At 42.7% G+C, this 17,794-nt stretch overlaps 1 protein-coding gene across 1 annotated transcript in view; it reads left to right on the top strand.

The window, feature by feature from the left end:
• Positions 1-989: 989 nt before the first annotated feature.
• Positions 990-17,794, top strand: part of LOC139199929 (leucine-rich repeat and fibronectin type III domain-containing protein 1-like protein) — a 42,184-nt gene continuing 25,379 nt past the window's right edge. The window contains exons 1-5 of the mRNA XM_070829132.1: positions 990-1,253; positions 3,403-3,603; positions 6,561-6,727; positions 11,165-11,405; positions 17,441-17,653. Coding sequence (XP_070685233.1) covers positions 990-1,253; positions 3,403-3,603; positions 6,561-6,727; positions 11,165-11,405; positions 17,441-17,653 — 1,086 coding nt within the window. The remainder of the gene's footprint in view (positions 1,254-3,402; positions 3,604-6,560; positions 6,728-11,164; positions 11,406-17,440; positions 17,654-17,794) is intronic.

Raw genomic sequence — 17,794 nt, 5'->3', positions numbered from 1 at the left:
GTTTGAATATTTCAGCACCGTAAATAAAAGAGCGCGTCTATTTCCGCTGTTATTTGCAATCGACCTTCCTCCAGTCGCTCAGCATCTAACTCAGAGGAACTTTGTAGAGACTGTGCACATGAAGACTGTGCACGCATGCATGAAAGACTGTACGTGTTGGCATGCCTTCGTCTCGCATATGTCGCTCCTGCTTGCTTGTACTTAATTTTTCTCCCTGTTTGAATTTATTCAGGGCTCCACGGAGCTGAGCGTACAAAGAGAATGAAGAGAAATCAATATCAATGTAAATGTATTCCTTTACTGCCTTGGCTGGAAAACTTGGTTTGGTCTCATTTTTATGCACAAGAACATCTATGAAATTTATGAAGTGAGACAGACAACCAGGCTGCGGATAATCTGTGTTCTTTAATGTTCTCTGTAGTTTGTAATCATGAGAGTGCAGTGAGCATAATGGATGATATAAGTACTGTTTACTCTCACAGAAAAAACACTGGCTGCACCCTGGGAACCCTCCATCCACTCGTTATCCATCCACCTCTTTGTCATAAAACATTGATAATTTATAATATTTTCTTGAGTAATCTCCACAGTCCAAGAAATCGTTCATAAAGGGAGGGTTTCTATGTTGGTACAAGCTGCAAAACTGTTTGTGAAAGCCCAGAAAATGTCCAAATGTATCTCACATCTGTGATGGAACTTCACATTTGCAGCAGCGCTCTCACACGCTGTGTCACAGTGAGGAATAATCGTCACATATAGAGGCATGCAGCAGCGTTAGTGGGGGAAAGATGACTATCTTTGTCCCAATAACAAAGTCTTTAAATCAAATCTGGGAGTGATGATTCTGGGAAAACATGACATTTTAAGATCTAAGCACAGCAGGAACCCTGGGGGTCGTTTTCAGCCCCCTGCAGGATCATCAGCACCCAGTTTAAGAGGCTTGTGTATGAGCTGACGTCCGCTGTGGTTTCTCTGTCTGTGTTGCAGCCATGGACGTCGCCTCCTCGCTGGTCTGCCCTCTCTTCCTTCTCCTCTTCATCCTCCAGTCTTCCCTCCCGCCCTGCTCCTCCTCCATGCTGTGTCCGAAGCGGTGCACCTGCCAGAACCTGCTGCCGTCCTACACGGTGCTGTGTGCCAAGACGGGCCTCCTCTTCGTCCCGCCCAACATCGACCGCCAGACGGCCGAGCTCAGGCTGATGGACAACTTCATCACAACGCTGAGGCACCGCGACTTCGCCAACATGTCCAGCCTGGTTAGAGCTCAGCTCTCAGTCAACGATTTCTGTCATTCCATTTGGAACAAAGTATTGTTAAGTTATATAAAAGCTCGATGGGGTTATTGAGGACAAGTGAAATAAGATTTGGCTCTCCAGAAGAAAGCATTTGTTTTTTCTTTTTAATTTAGCTTCAATTCAAAGGCCTTTACTGGCCTTAAAGCTTCAAGTGCAGCGTCGCCAAAGCATCGAAATCCATTTTTCCAAATATTTGGAAAGAACATCGTAACAGTGCTATGAACTTAAACTCAAGATTGATGGATCAATGCATAGATGATGACCTGATAGTAGTGGTAGTGATAGTGGTAGTGCCTACACCCAACCAAGCACTGACACAACATTCACAGTGATTCACACCGTCGATCACATGTTTCTGTGCCATGGCGACATGCTGTAGGTCCGTTAACGCCTGGTAGGTGCCGGTCCCATCTGAAGCTTTCTTACGGTAGTGATAGCATCTGATAACGGGCCGATTGATTAATGGGCTGAAAAACAGTCGCAACCATTTATTTGTGTGACTTTTGGACAGAAACATCTACAGCATCAGTGGCTCTGCTGTCAGTCTGATATAATACCAGCTGTGTCTCTAAGAAGTCATCGAACGCTCTACATATATTTATTTCTATAGTTTTCTTGCAGTCAATCAGCTGTTATTTAGCAGCAAATTCTAACCCGCATTTGTAAGCCGGAGGCGGCATTCTCAGGAATGTAGGACATCACTATTTGAAGACTGTGAACACCAACAGAGTAAATTGCATCACTTCAGTTCAGAGGAACTTCTGGGTGATGATTGATGGTGTAATAATATCCAATGGAGATTTTTCATGCGTTCAGCTCTCTGATTAAAGAGAAGAGCTCAGCTCTGGGTGCTGGGTGCACTTTCCAGTGAAAATAAGAAAGAAAATAAGAAACTGAAGCCAACACGTGGAGGAGAGTTTGGTGTTTTTTCCACGCTGAACGCAGAAAACATTGGGAACATCTGCTCCTTCCACTACAACATATTGATGGAGGTGAAATCTTTGATATTTTTACGGATTCCACCAATTAATTCCACTAATAATCATGTAGCAGTGGCAGCGAGGCTTCACTGCGCACAGCGCGAAAAGAAAAATGCCAACAACGTGATATTTAAACGGCAAATAGAGGCGCTCATCACAGCTGGAGACTTCCTTAGTGTTTGAAAAATAAGTTTCCTCTCCAGTGTGATCACAACAGCACAGATGATGTTTGCTCACACACAAGGCAGCGTGGGAAATGAGGTTTTAATCATTTGGCGGTGAGCGTGACAGAGCGCCACAGATGTCTCCGGTGATCACGGCGCTTCTCCAAAACAGGATTATAAACGTGTGGGTAATGACCGACCTTTTCTCAGGTGTTAATAGAGTGTGTTTCCTCCTCTTCACACCTACGGTATCCCATATTACTGACCTCAGTAGTAGTACGGCTGCCTGCTAATGAAGCCCAGACTTATTATCAGCCATTTTATCTATAATTCCTTAACTGAGCCAACTGTGTGCTAGTATTAATTACTAATATTATCATTAATGAAAGGCGACTTGCTGCCTGCTGGTTTAAAGTGTTTGAGTGTCCGACCTGCTGAACTATTCTCAAGTAAAACATCTCATCTCTATTATTTCCAGAAATTATGGCTCAGGAGATAATTTAAAAAAATCAAATCATCTTATAGAGCTTTGAAAAAAGTCCTGTAGTTTCCAAACAATTGTATTTATGTATTCATCTGTTTGTTTATTTGAACTTTATTTAAACAGGGAAAACCCAGTAAGGTATTCACAGAAAAATAATCATAAATAAACTATTATATCATATATTATATCATAACCAATGTAAAAAACATCACACATCAATGCAAGTGATAACATTATCATATTATTCTATTATATTAAGGCACCCATTTTGAAAGACTCTTTAAACTCCAGTCTCAAGGAGCACAACAGCTGAATGGGTTTATGCTCTAGACCTTGTGTGGTAATTACCAGAACGCCACGTAATGAGGGATGTCAGCTAATTAGCTGATGGAAGATTGCTTTATAAACATACAGAAGGCGGTGCTGCGTAATGAGAGATAATAATCTCACCTTTCTCTGTGTGTGTGTGTGTGTGTGCACAGATCCACCTGACCCTGAGCAGGAACACCATCAGCCAGATCCGGCCGTACGCCTTTGCCGACCTCCAGGATCTCCACGCTCTCCACCTGGACGCCAACCGCCTCACCACCCTGGACGACTCCCACTTCCAGGGCCTGGTGAACCTGCGGCACCTCATCCTGGCCAACAACCAGCTGCACAGCATATCGGAGGGAGCCTTTCAGGTCCGAACACCACACCTGCACCCTTCTCACCACTACACCTGTGGTCTCTGGTCTTTACTTTTAATTCACAATCAGACCACAAACTAGTTAGTTAAATAAATGTAGATTGACATAATTACCCAGTTGCCCTCGGGGCCTAATCAGCTGTGAATTATCATTTCAATTTAAAGCTAATCTTTGTGCAACAAATTGAGTTTTGGTTTGCCAGTATGCAACATAGAATTAGTCTTTCACAGTTTTAGTATACAGTATAGTGTGTGTTTGTGTGATGTCCTCCAGGAAAACCAGCTCTGCACCAACTAAAGTCAATGTTAAATCCAACAAATTTGGACCAGTGCTGCCAACAGACCTCACGATTCATCATCCAAGCACTCCGAGTAAATAAAAACGCCATTTGCCAAGATTCTCAGTTCGAAAAAGTTATTGCAAAGTCATTTAAAGTTCTTCAGACTAGCTGTGTGGCGCTGAGGGTCAAGTGCTGTGTGAAAACGACGGCACATTTCTGGCTCCGACTCAGAGGTCCAACAGAACCGGCCAGCTCTGCCTGCACTGCTCAGCTGGACGCCCTTTTAATAGCCCAACCCTAAAATAAACTGTTTTCATTAAATGACGCCGTCCTTTCTCGGCTCATTAAAAGCCCAGTGCTTAAGCACCAAAGTGTCCCCTCAGGACCGGCTCTCAGACCTCTGCAGGACTTTCATGAAGGGAAAGCAGAGTGACGTGAACTCTGCACTCGCTAATGGACCGGACCTTCTGAACCTCAGCCTGAAAGCTCTCTTCATCTCTCACCTACTATGTCGTGATCTCTCTCTCCCTTTTCTCTCTTTATTTCCTGCCTTTATCCCTCCGCCCTTTAACTCAGCTAAGATTTTGCACAGATTTTTAAATACCATATTTCTCTAACTGGACCGTGAATATAACGAAGATTAAACACAAAATGGAACCTCTAAACGTCAGGAGCTTCCTTTGGTAGCAATAATCCTCCTCATTATGACAAATAGGTGAGAATACAAAATTAAAAAAAAGGATCAAACAGAGAATCACACTGGCTGTTTGAAGGAGCCCTACGTACCATTAGGGCCCAGTAGTAGTTAGTAGAAAGTTTTACTTTACTTTGTGGTGCAGAAAGTTTCTGAATTGGTCCATTACATCACCGCAGCCTCTTTGGGAACAACGTTTGGCCCCCAACAGACTCACTTCAGATACAAACTAACACCAAAGTCACACAAAGTCCTTGTTCTATGAGGTTAAATGACTGTTTTTGTCAATGGAGTCTGGTGTGTTTGAAGATAGCGATGTAATAAAAAGGATCTAACAGGTCTACACTCTGTCGGGATCTTTTCCATAACGCTGTCAAACACTCAGAATAACACAAAAACAAGACACTTTTAGTCACTTTGCTTTGACCGGGTGCAGTTCCCTCAATGGATTACTCTGCAGTGTCATTTAAACTAGATGTTCTCCTTTAGGGATGAATTAAGTTTAGGTGGCGATGTTACAGCCACAGCTTGTTTCACATGTTCGTTATGGTCATATTTGATGGTTCAGCATCACAAACTTTGCATCCAGTTCCATCTTTGGTTCCAATACTAGAAGTACTGTGCTCTTTGCAAGGTGGAAGGTAGGGACGTGAAGGGGGCACCCTGGTGAGGACAGGCAAACACCTCTTTCTTAACTGTACAGTTATAACCATGCCTAAACCTAAAAAAGTTCTATTTGCCAAACCTTAGTCATGGTCTAGCTCCTTTCACTGACCCTAAACACAACATAGTCGCCGTATGAGATGTTGTAAAACGTCAAAACGTTTGAACTCATTGTTTAAAGAAAGAAAACTATCAATGAGTGTTTGTTTCTTCATTTACCAGGAACTCCAATTCTGACCGTTATTCTCCTCCAGTCTCTTCTTTTCCTTCATGAAACATGAACGCAGCGTCGCTACATTTGCATCTATGAGTCTGAATGCAATAGCACCATCTCTAAAATATTGCTTCAAATCATTTTATTTGCTTAAACTTAACCAGACATCAGCCCTCAGCCACGGGGACGTCAGATCAGAAAACACTCATGTGAGTCATTTTTAAAGCCACTGACTAATCTATCTTGTCATTTGGGTACGAGGACTGTTGGCAGGAGAAAACCAGTCCCCAAGTGTCAACGCCAGATGCTTCATACACCATCCATCCACCCTGAAACGCAACGTAAACATGAGTCATTTTTCAGCGATTTGGACCCAAACCGGCAGGGGGGAGGACACCCATGAATTTCAGGCCGTTTATGACTGATTTTCTGCTCACGGGGGCACTTTGAAACCCTCCTCACAACTCTTTAGATTTCCTTTCATTAAGTAATGAGGGCCCTTTTGTTCAGAAAGCAATAAAGCGCAGATTATTGTGATGGGAATTGAAGCATTGTGACATTCAAACAGTGTCTGGATTGTGTGAATAATGAGAGCAATTGCAGCAATGACAACAACACTTTGGCTGATCAACAGGCTGTTATCTCTGTCCTTCAACCCCCTCCCCCCTTTCTCTTACCCCCCACATCTCCCTCTTTGTATTCTTGGTCATTGTTAATGTACGCTGACTCGGGCATTTCAATAGTATACTGATTATAATTGTATGCAGGCAATTACAGAAAACAGCAACCTTTGAATGTAAAGCATTGACTTCTTTAATTGATCTCCATTTCTTTCTTTCTCTGTCTTGTCTCTACTTTATCCCACTCCACTTATTCTTCTCACCCTGCTCTCCTTCCCTCTTGTCCTCTGCCCCCCTCTCCACATTTCCATCCTTTGTATTTTTCATTTCTTACCTCCTTTCATCCTTCCTCCTGTCCCCCATTCTCGACAGGAAGACATGAAGCCATTAAAGCCCAGAATGTTTTTTCTGTGGATTTTGCTTTGTGTGCATCTTTGATTATTCTCACCGCCTCTGCTTCCACCCGCCTCCTCTCCTCAGGACTTCCTGGAAACTCTGGAGGACTTGGATTTGAGCTACAACAACCTGGTGGACATCCCCTGGGAGACCATCGCCCTGCTTGTCAGCGTCAACACCCTCAGCCTCGACCACAACCTCATAGAGAGCGTCCCCGAGGGAATCTTCTCCAACCTGCACAAACTGGCCAGGTCAGGATCGTGTCGCCCATCAAACGTTTGCGGCATCAGAGAGGCCATTTCGCCAAACGCTAACTTTTGGCTTCACCTCCCAATTAAACTATTTCCATGACTCCCTCCACATCTTCACGTTCCACTTGGATGCACCTTCAGCACATTTTGGCCTCTCAGTAAAAAAAAAAAAAAGTCTGTATCCACGGCCAGGCAGACTGTCTCACCAGGGTGAGTGCAGTAAACATTCAGCGCTGCAGAGGGGAGTAGTATAACGTTCAGCTGCAGCCATGTTTACGGCTTGATGGATGTTTTTGGCCTCCTTAAACTCATCATTTTAGTTTTACCACACACACACACTGCATGTTGCAGTCTCAGCCATTTTCACCAAACCCCACAGGCAGTTTTTCCATCCAACAAGCCTTCATAAACCCACAGTGCCCACTACTAGTATCCACTGCCTGCTCAGCACCCGGCAGGTTAGAGATGGTGAAGACAGTTGAACATTCAGCTTCTAAGTGTTTTTCTCAGGAGTTGGTGATGGTCAACACACGTTACTGATGTAGGTATGCAGTACGTACATAAATAGGGAACGGTTCTCGTTATGTATGTCAAAAACAGTCAATGCAGCTTTAACTGGGTCCATAATTATATTGAAGATCTGATAACACCGTGTGAGCCTGGACACCCTCTCAGATCAGCTGATAGTGGCCCTTCAGGTTTTTGTAGTCCGGCCCCCTAAACTCTGCTCACCTGCTGGGATCAGGTTTGTTAAATCTGTCACTGCTTTTAAATCTGCTCTCTAAACTCACAACAAAAATAGTTCATAATTATATTTCTGTATTTTATATTTTCTAACATTGTTAAGAGACGCAGTATGCAAAAAAGCTATTATTACTACTACTACTACTACTACTACTAGTACCAATAACAATAATAACGATAATAATGTAATTAATTAATAGAATAGAGTTTAAAATTATAGCAACTCTTCACTAAAGCCCTGGTCCCTTACAGCCTGTGCATTTTATGAAAACGTTTTTTTTTTGGTTGGTTTTTTACTTGTATTTTTATTATTTTCCGTTAAAAAGTTACAGTTTTGTATAAACAATCAATTATACAGCTGGCAATTACCAACAGCAACCAACCCACCACAACCAGAGGGAGACCATTAACTCAGTCCGTATGGCTTTGCTACCAAAACTAAAATAAACAAATAAACAAATAATAACAGTAAAAATGGAAAAGACCTCCCACAATTCTCATGTACTCATAGTGGAGATGTATCTGCCCCACTTCTGTATATATTTATGTGCCTTGTTAGTCATCCTGTAAGACTTTGAAAACTGTTTTTAGCGTAATGTGTTTGAGGAAGACGCCAAAACCACGAGCGCTGTGCATGAGCCTCGTGGAGACAAATTCTCACTTGCAGTGTTGCATAATAAATGAGTATAATTATTACTGGAAGAATATGTAAAAAGCTGCAACTGATTCTGCACATGAGCTCCACATCTTCCAGAGACAAGAGATATTTGAATGGATCCAAAATAAAAGACTCTTCAAAGAGCTTCAGTGCTCGTGTCTTCTGGGAGCACATCTCCTTAAAGGGAATTTTTATTTTGACTGAAGCATCAGAATTAAAATAAAACCATCTCGAATCATGTTTTGTTCAGCTGTGCCAGTCTCCCAGACGAACAGCTTTTTCCACAGAGTTGATTTTCAAACCAATTAGACATAAAACTAAAGCTTTAGACGGGATACAAGTGAAATCACACAGCAAATCCTCGATGTAAGACCTCGCATTAAGAGAGGTTGAGCTTTCGAGGCTCGGTTCACTTTGGAGGGAAGCTCCTGTTCAGCTGCAGTGTGCTCCACAGTCTGATATGTGGGAGCTGCCCAGTACGACCGGGCCGGTCCACTGGAGCAGCTGAGGCTCGGCTTCTGGCCCGAGGGCACGTCGATAGGAGATGATGGCAAATGTTACAGGCCTTACTGATTTGAAGACAGAATGGGGATTTGAAGCAGTGACATCAGACTGCTGCTCTGCTCTAAACTTGATATTGCCCACATTACACCAGGACGCTTTATTTTTCTCTAGAATTAAACCATTCTTCATAAAAATCTAAGAAATAAATCATGAAAAAGTTGCTTTTATGTTTTTATTACATCATGTTTAAAGCAGTAACTCACTGTGCACTAGTTTAAACATTAATCTGAGACTTCAGGCATTAGTACAGGAGAGCAGGACCAGAAACACTGAATTCTTATTCCTGCTTTCTGCTCATACATTTCATTTACACTGGATGTCCTAGCTGTCCGACTCTGCAGATAAATCACAGGGCCTTTAACTCACCATGAGTCCAGTCATTACCTGCAAAACTGAGCCATTACCTCTTGGAGAAAATCAAGTTTTCTCTCAGTCAAGATGACTGCCAGCACACTGAAGACTCCTATTGTGTTTTGGTTATGGTTCAGGGTGTATGGAACACGACATTATAGATCAGGGGTAGAACATTATCGTCCCTCAGGATGCTGTTGAATGACACTCAAAAATCAAGAGTTGTGAAGAGACTGAAGTTCTCAACACACGGTCAAACTGCCTTGTGTTTACACCACGCCTCCAGAAGCAGAACACCTTCAAGGGATATTCAGTAACACCATTCAGCACTACATAGTCCCTGCTGGTGCACCCTAAGGATGCAACCTGTTAGAGCACTGACTGGGAAAGGGGTCAAAGCTTCAAGTACGAAGCTGAAGACCATCTTTGAACCACGACAGTGATGACGATCTCAGCCCTGCAGTATTAATAACCACCTGACTGACTGTGGAAGGCCATGAGATGTGACTAAAAGCTTAAGACAAGTCAGTCAACGTTGTGCTTAAAGCTTTTACCAAGAGCTTATTGCTAAATGTGCAAACAGCAGTGGAATAAAAAGGTAAAACATTGGAGTAGTACGCTGAGATGTGCACATTCTGTTTAACTGTTTAACCTACAACACCTCCCTATTTAAAGGACCCTGTTTGTTTCCTATTTGTATGCATTTATTGTTGCTGCTGCATGTGTGTGCCGAGTATTTTTACTCTGCTGGCACAAAATAACATTTTGAACCCCATTATCAGTAATCAATTTCAATTTATGTCCCGATGAACAACAGTCATTGATTTGAAAGCGGGAAAACCCAAGCAGGTTCCACATAAACAGTCATGCATTTATTAAAAAGGCTATAATAGATTATTTTTGCCCTGGAGACAAAAAACTTATGGAGCAGCTGGTGTAACTGTGTCCGTGTGCACAGGTGCATTTACACACACACACTCACAAATTATTACACCACAAGGCGGCTGCCCATGAAGTAACATAATTGAAAGTTGTAAAGTGCGGCATGCTTGCTGCTCTCAACAGCTATTACCTTCTTGTTAAGTCATCGCTGTTGCCCAGTGTTCCTGGAGGGACTTCGGGGGAGAATGGGCTCTCCTGTTTTTGGTTGCTGACAACAGCGAAATGCTTGAATCACCACCATTATTATTAGCAGCCATCCGGTCCAGTGTTTGGGCGACCAAATGAGTGTTTACTTCCCAGAGACGGTGAATGACACAAAACACACTCTGGAATATTTGTCCACAGTTGGATCTCATTAGTCTGCTGGTGATTTGTGATTTACTTTTAGTGTCCGTCGACCTGCTCCATCTTCTCCTGCTTTAATTAGATATTTTCAGCACATCAGTCAGTGGATTTATTCAGCTTTAGTTAATGTTTACGACTCTTTCAGCTCCAGTCTAATAGAGACAGATGGGGAAAAGTCTAAATCCTGTCTCTCACCTCACCTTTTCCCTCCTCGTATCTCACCTGTAGACATTTTCTGCCTACCACAAATTCCCGCTAATCAGTCAAGCTGCTTTCATAGCCTCCACCACAAAGCCGCAAATATACTTGCGGTGGAGGAATTTTAAATCCATCTATTGTTGTCTGGTTTAAGAAATGAGTTAATCATTTTCCCCCCTAAAGCAGTCAGATTTGACAGTATAATTTAGAATCTGCATTCATAATTCACCACGTGTAATTAATGTGTAATTGTAGAATATAATCTACTTTTGAGGAACTTGACTCCGACATCCAAGGAAACGCTGAAGACATGGCCCTGTGAACATTATTGATTTGCTCATTTTGCTGGCTTCATGTGTATCTTTGGGTTCTTATATCAATAGAATAAATGATATATCAGATACAGATAGATGTGGTCATTTAGCTATAAATCATCATCTATCTGTCAGTTCTGGAGTTTTTATTGGATCTTTGGTTGACTGTCCTTTGTGCTAAGTTCCTTATAACTTGTGTAACTTAAAACAATTGAAAGAATGCATTAAATGTATTGATTGCATTTAAAACGGATTCAAAAGGACAACGAGCTCTGCCCTTTGCTCTCCCCTGTAAGAGTGCGTCTCTGTCTCCACCACCAGGCTCGACATGACGTCCAACAAGCTGAAGAAGATTCCCCCGGACCCGTTGTTCCTGCGGATCCCGGTGTACGCCAAGATGAAGGGTTCTCCTCTCACAGCGCTGGTGTTGAGCTTCGGTGGGAACCCTCTGCACTGTAACTGTGAGCTGGTCTGGCTTCGGAGGCTCACCAGAGAGGACGACCTGGAGACCTGCGCATCACCCAAAGACCTGGCTGGCAAATACTTCTGGACCATAAGAGAGGTTTGTTGACGTCACTACAGAGATGCATTAATGCTACTGTCGCGTTTTTTTCGATGAAGGACAGGCAACTTCTCTCATTTAAGGTGTTTTATTTTCTGTGTGAATTATAAGTATTGAGCTTGATCAAGGACTCAGTCTGAGCTCTGAAAATCAGTCAGCAAGCTGTTAGTCTGCAGCCAACAGGTCCCAGAGTGAGCCCCGGAAAACATATGTAGTAACAGTATATACATTCCAGCAAGAATACAATTATTTTTGATTGGTTGTCTAGTTGGGGAGTAACCGCGGTTTAGACTTGGCCCTCCCTTCGTTGGTGCACAGGCTGGTCCCAGCCTCTTGGCATCACGACCTTCCATCCAGCAGCCGCACCTGTAAACAAAGTATCCTCCCTGGTGACCTTTTCCTATCATGTGCGTGCTTCTTACAATAGAGTCATTCTGAGAGCATCCCTCCCCTGCAGCTATCTCATCCTGCCGTTACAATGACAGCCTTCCACCAGCCCAATATCTTAAAAATAGAATAGAATAGAATAGAAAAAGAATTAGTTTAGATAGTTTTAGGTGAACTCTGACCTCTTCCAGTTCAAAGGTCAAAGCCTTGTCCTTGGAGCTCCCAGTATATGGTGTGAAATGTAGTTTATGAGGTGTGTAATGTAGTGCATGTAAGCGCACTTGTGCTTTCTTGCCATAAACGTCCCACCTGATCGTCATGTGTCTGACCCTTCAGAACCTGGGGCCAGTGCTTGTTCCCCTCTTTAGCAACTATGGGGTATGGCTCTTCCCTGTAGTGGTGCATTGCATTAAAGCTACGGGCAGAAACAGCCCGTGAGCTGAAGGCAGCTTTGGGTAAGCAGCAGTCTGTTTTCACCAGGCCGGAGGAAAAATCCCAACAAGCAGCCGAAGCCTCGTTTAGAGCTCCACATTTTCAAACAGATACCAGATGTTGTCAGGGGCAACATGGCGGTGTCATGGCAACGGTAAATAAAAATATTGATTTTTAATTGTGTTCAATTCAAAAGTGTGTTCATGAAATGTAAACAGAGATCATTTTGTTAAAAATGCCGCAGATTTGTTCATTAGTTTAAAATGTGGTAAGATTTATTTAAAAATATGAAAGGTGATTTTTCTTAAACAGTAAATAATTGATAACTTTTCCAAACATAGTTGATGATGTGTTTAAAGGCTCTTTGTCAGTGGGCAGTGAAAATGGAACATTTGTTCTATGAAATGTTGTAGAAGTGATCATCTGAAAATTTAAACAGTTGCTGAGATTAATAGAAATTAAATGTGTAATTGATTTTATCTGTTTCCCCCCTTGTTAAGTCATTGTTGATAATTATTGTGAGAAATCACTAACGTGATCAGTGTCTTCACATAGATGAGTATCATTAATCAATAATAATAATATATAACTAAAGGCAAACTGAGCTCATTTGTTATTTCAGAGGAGTGTGACAAACTGGTAGCCCTTCGTCTGACTCAGTACCATGAAGTAGCTCTCAGTTTCAAAAAGGTTGGTGACCCCTGATTTATATAGATTTGAAAATGACAATATCTTAAAAATAAAAGAATTAGTTTAGATCAGGGGTCACCAACACGGTGCCCGCGGGCACCAGGTCGCCCCCAAGGACCACATGAGTCGCCCCCCGCAGGCCTGTTCTAAAAACAGCACAACTCAACAGTGAGCTGCATCTAAAATTTAATTTTTTTTCTGTTGCTATTCTTTTTTAATCACACTTGTATTTATATAGATTTGAAAATGAAAATAAAAGAATTAGTTTAGATAGTTTTAGGTGAACTCTGACCTCTTCCAGGTCAAAGGTCAGTGTTGTGCGCATGACAAAACTGGCGCTCGTGCAGAGTAAGCTAGCGGGAGCAGCGGAGATGATGGAGCTGAATGCGGTTTCTAACCCAAAAAACATGGCAGAAAAAAAGAAAGAAAGCTCATCATTTTCACAGTGAGTGGGAGGAAGAGTTCTTTGTTATTACTGTGAAAGAAAACTGCGTGTGTCTCATTTGCGGGGCGACGACAAAGCGGCACAATGTGGAGAGACACTTCACTACGGGTCACAGAGCTAACTAGCATGCTAACTGCCATGCTAACTAGCATGCTAACTGCCCACCGGGAAGCTACGGGCAGAAACAGCCCGTGAGCTGAAGGCAGCTTTGGGTAAGCAGCAGTCTGTTTTCACCAGGCCGGAGGAAAAATCCCAACAAGCAGCCGAAGCCTCGTTTAGAGCTCCACATTTTCAAACAGACACCAGATGTTGTCAGGGGCAACATGGCGGTGTCATGGCAACGGTAAATAAAAATATTGATTTTTAATTGTGTTCAATTCAAAAGTGTGTTCATGAAATGTAAACAGATATAATTTTGTTAAAAGTGCTGCAGATTTGTTCATTAGTTTAAAATGTGGTAAGATTTATTTAAAAATATGAAAGTTGATTTTTCTTAAACATTACTTAATGATAACTTTTTCAAACATGCTGCAGCATAGTTGATGTGTTTAAAGGCTCTTTGTCAGTGGGAAGTGAAAATGGAACATTTGTTCTATGAAATGTTGTAGAAGTGATCATCTGAAAATTGAAATAATTGCTGAGATTAATAGAAATTAAATGTGTAATTGATTTTATCTGTTTCCCCCCTTAAGTCATTGTTGATAATTATTGTGAGAAATCACTAACGTGATCAGTGTCTTCACATAGATGAGTATCATTAATAATAATAATAATAATATATAACTAAAGGCAAACTGAGCTAATTTGTTATTTCAGAGGAGTGTGACAAACTGGTAGCCCTTCGTCTGACTCAGTACCATGAAGTAGCTCTCAGTTTCTGAAAGGTTGGTGACCCCTGATTTAGAGGATACCGTGTCAGGCTCGTTATTTGCCTCACCTAAGCATGCAAAGAACACGCATGTATGACGACACAGTACCAGCAGAGGACGGTTATAACAGCAGAGGACAAACATAGCGACAAGTAGTGATAAAGTTCGTCCAGGGAGGAGGGTGGACGGGTCAAAGACAGGACTGTTACACAGGAGACAGAGAGGGTTTGTGTATGAAACAAAAAGTCAGTGTTGAGTTATTTGAAGTTCACGCCTGTAACTAACAACCTCTAACCAAACCATGCAGTTTTGCTGATGTACTTATTTTAGCCAAAGCAGCTGTTGTTTCCTAAACCTTTGTTGGCCTTTATTTTGAAAGTATAACCAGATGTTGCATATTTATAGTTGATGCCACAGTTTTGAGGCTGAGCCTGTACTTGATACTGGGTTGGTACAGCAGAGTTATTGTTAGCTGTAATATAAAGATAAAGTGATATCCAAATACAGGAGAAATTGTGTATTATCAAACTTATTGCCTGTTTGTCTGTCTATATGGTTAAATGACGCAGACAAAGATCATTTTAAATCACAGAAATGATTCAGGCGTCACAAAGAATATGATATTTATAGAGGAAGATTCATGACTACAGTGATTTAAGGTCCAGTGGGTGTTTCCTGTGCCGCTCTTTGTCTGGATCATCCTGTCACCAGGATCCATTCAGGTCTGGGCCTGCTTTGACTCTGTGTGTGTAATCTAAAGTTTTTATGATGACATCTAGTGGCTGCTGGCTGAGCTTGTTTCATAATAACAGAAATATGGTGCCTCTTTATAACAGGAGTCCTCCTACGTCCTCCTGACGCAAATCTGCCATCAAAATGTTCCATATTGGTCACAGAAATTCGATTCTGTGTGTTTATGGTGTCAAAATCCACTAAACCCTGTAGCAGGACGTGTTTTTCCTCGGGTGTCCTCTGTGGATGCATGGCCGCTTTCTTTCTTTCTCAAGGACACTTGAGCGGGACAGATGGTTGGCGTCACCGAGGAGTGAACCTTTGGGTGAAAGTGTGAAGAGTCCTGGAGTCACGATATGCAAAAATGCACCAGAACCGTGACATTTTATTCTGTATGTCTGCCTTAAATCATACTGCAGAGTTATGAAAGGTTCCAGTTTGTGTTGCAGCAAATAACCAGGATCTGTTTTAAGCTAATTGAGTACGGGGTAAAATGAAGCCATGAGGGACAAAGAAAGAAGCAGATGTGGTCCCTCGTGGCCTTTACACAAACACACACATTTATTTATTTATTGGTCTATTCACGTTGGACAGTGCACATTAATAAACATTACTGCAAATGTGGCAGCAAAGCTGTTTTTCATCAGAAGTCCCAGCGGACACGTTACAAAGGCAACCTAGAATAGGACGTAAAAACAGTTTAAATAAAATATGAGCAATGAAAGAAATTAACCCCAGCAGTCCCAGTGTTCTGCCAGTGGGAGGTCTGCACACGACCCAGCTGATCCAGCTCGCTGTCAATCAACCTATCAATAGCTTTGGCCCTGAGCGAAATGAGTTGTCGTGCTCCATGCATGTTGCTATGGTGATCCAAGCGACATGTGCGCATCACAGTCTGGTTGTTCCTGCCTCTGCTTAATGGCAGAAGGTGCAGTAAATGGCTCCCTGTGTTATTTATGGGTCATGGTGAGAAAAAGGCTGCATACAAGTTAGTTTGAGTAGTTTTTTGTCATGTTATTTATTGTTTATGAGAGAACCGGTACGTGTTGTGTTACTGTTCTGTGATCCATATAATAAAAACAATAATTACAGAGCAGCTCATGAGTGAAGAACCACTGCAGATGTGTTGTTGCTGCGTCCTGCAGTTAGATGGGATGGGACTAAAGGTTTAGGAGCCACTGACAGATCTGCTCTTCATCTAAACACCTGCTGGGAAAATACTCCCATGCTCTAGCAGAGCTATGCTGATCCTTGTAGGGATAACAGCTGAATTAAGTGGTGTGGTCCAAGACGTTACCCTGAAGAGGATGATATAGAGGGTTTTCCTCACCTGGAGATCTTCAGCGGCCGACCCCTCTGGGCTGTTTGAGAGCTACAATGATAAGTGAAGGTGCACCTTGAGATAAAGATGGGATTAATTGGTATCATCTTAGAGAGGATGATGTACAGACCTTTGCCTCACCTCGAGTAATAGTTGTGGACCTCCTTCAGAGAGGTGCTGTAGGATCACTATAAGAGGATTATCCTTGTAAAGAGGTCGATCCGGAGACCTCTGTGTCACCAAAGTGTCCGGGCATATTAATGCTCGGTGAGTTAATAGCCTCTTTCCCACTGCAAGGACAAGCGAGCCTCCGCTGCATCCATCGGAGGTGAGACGGTAGCCATCAGCCGCCAAGGGAATTCCTGCTCTGACATCGATGAAAGCTGCTCAGCTTATTGCATCTGCACTGCGTCCTGTCCAACCAAAAAACACATCATCATGAAATGGAAGCAAAAGTTGGCGCCGGCTCACACTTGAGGGAGATCTGAACACACCAGATATACATTAAGACCAAATGAGTATTCATAGGCTTTTCCCTTTGGTGACAAAATTCCCACTCTCACACTTCAAGTCGCTCTCACCGGGGAGCAGCCCGGTTCAATCACAGCCTTTTACCCCGAGCTTCACAGGAGAAATTGATGGTTAGAGTGTAATACAAGACTGAAAGGCACTACTGCTTTATTGGAGGCTACATCCCAGCGGTCATCAGGTCAGCAATCATCTCTGCTGGTAACAAGACCCAGAACCCAGAAAAGTGGTTGGAATGATGAGTAAGCTCTGGTAAGCCTGGGCTGGCCCTGCTTGGCCCAGAAATAATACTCCACCAGGGTTTTGGCCGGCTTTACAGCGGCTTACATGCCAGTGGTTGGGTTTTAAATATTGCAAGGGCTAAAAAACTCTAGGATCACTTAATCTTTGTGTGCAAACAACTGAAAGTCTGCTGCTAGAAGAGCACACCGCTCGAAGCCAGTCAGAGAAACTGTACATGCAAATGTGGGTTTTTGTTTCTTCTGAAGTGAATCCCTGAGATATTTTATCTCACTTGTACACTTGTTTTTGATCCTTCCATAATTGACCTCTCTCCTTTTGATAGCACTGTACTTTCACTCTCTTCTGTGGGAACTTGATGTGTGCTGATGCATATTCTTTCCTCTCACAGGAGGAGTTTGTTTGCGAGCCACCGATGATAACTCGCCACACCTCCAAGATGTTTGTGATGGAGGGCCAGGAGGTCAGCCTGCGCTGCAAGTCCATCGGGGATCCTGAGCCTTCGACGCATTGGGTCAGTCCTGATGGGAAGCTGATCGGCAACACGTCCAGGACCATCTGCTATGAGAACGGCTCACTGGACATCCTCAAGGCCTCCGTCAAGGTACAGGAAGGATTTCACTGTCATGGAGTATGTTTGTTTCACGCTCTGTTTGAAGCTCTTAAAGCAGCAGTTGGTCATTTTTATGAAAAATATATTTTTGTCATATTTGCAGAAACTGTCAGTGTATCCCAACAGTCGTAC

This window comes from Pempheris klunzingeri, chromosome 4 (genome assembly GCF_042242105.1).
Source record: "Pempheris klunzingeri isolate RE-2024b chromosome 4, fPemKlu1.hap1, whole genome shotgun sequence".
Taxonomy (NCBI): Eukaryota; Metazoa; Chordata; class Actinopteri; order Acropomatiformes; family Pempheridae; genus Pempheris; species Pempheris klunzingeri.
This window is presented reverse-complemented; position numbering and strand designations above follow the sequence as displayed.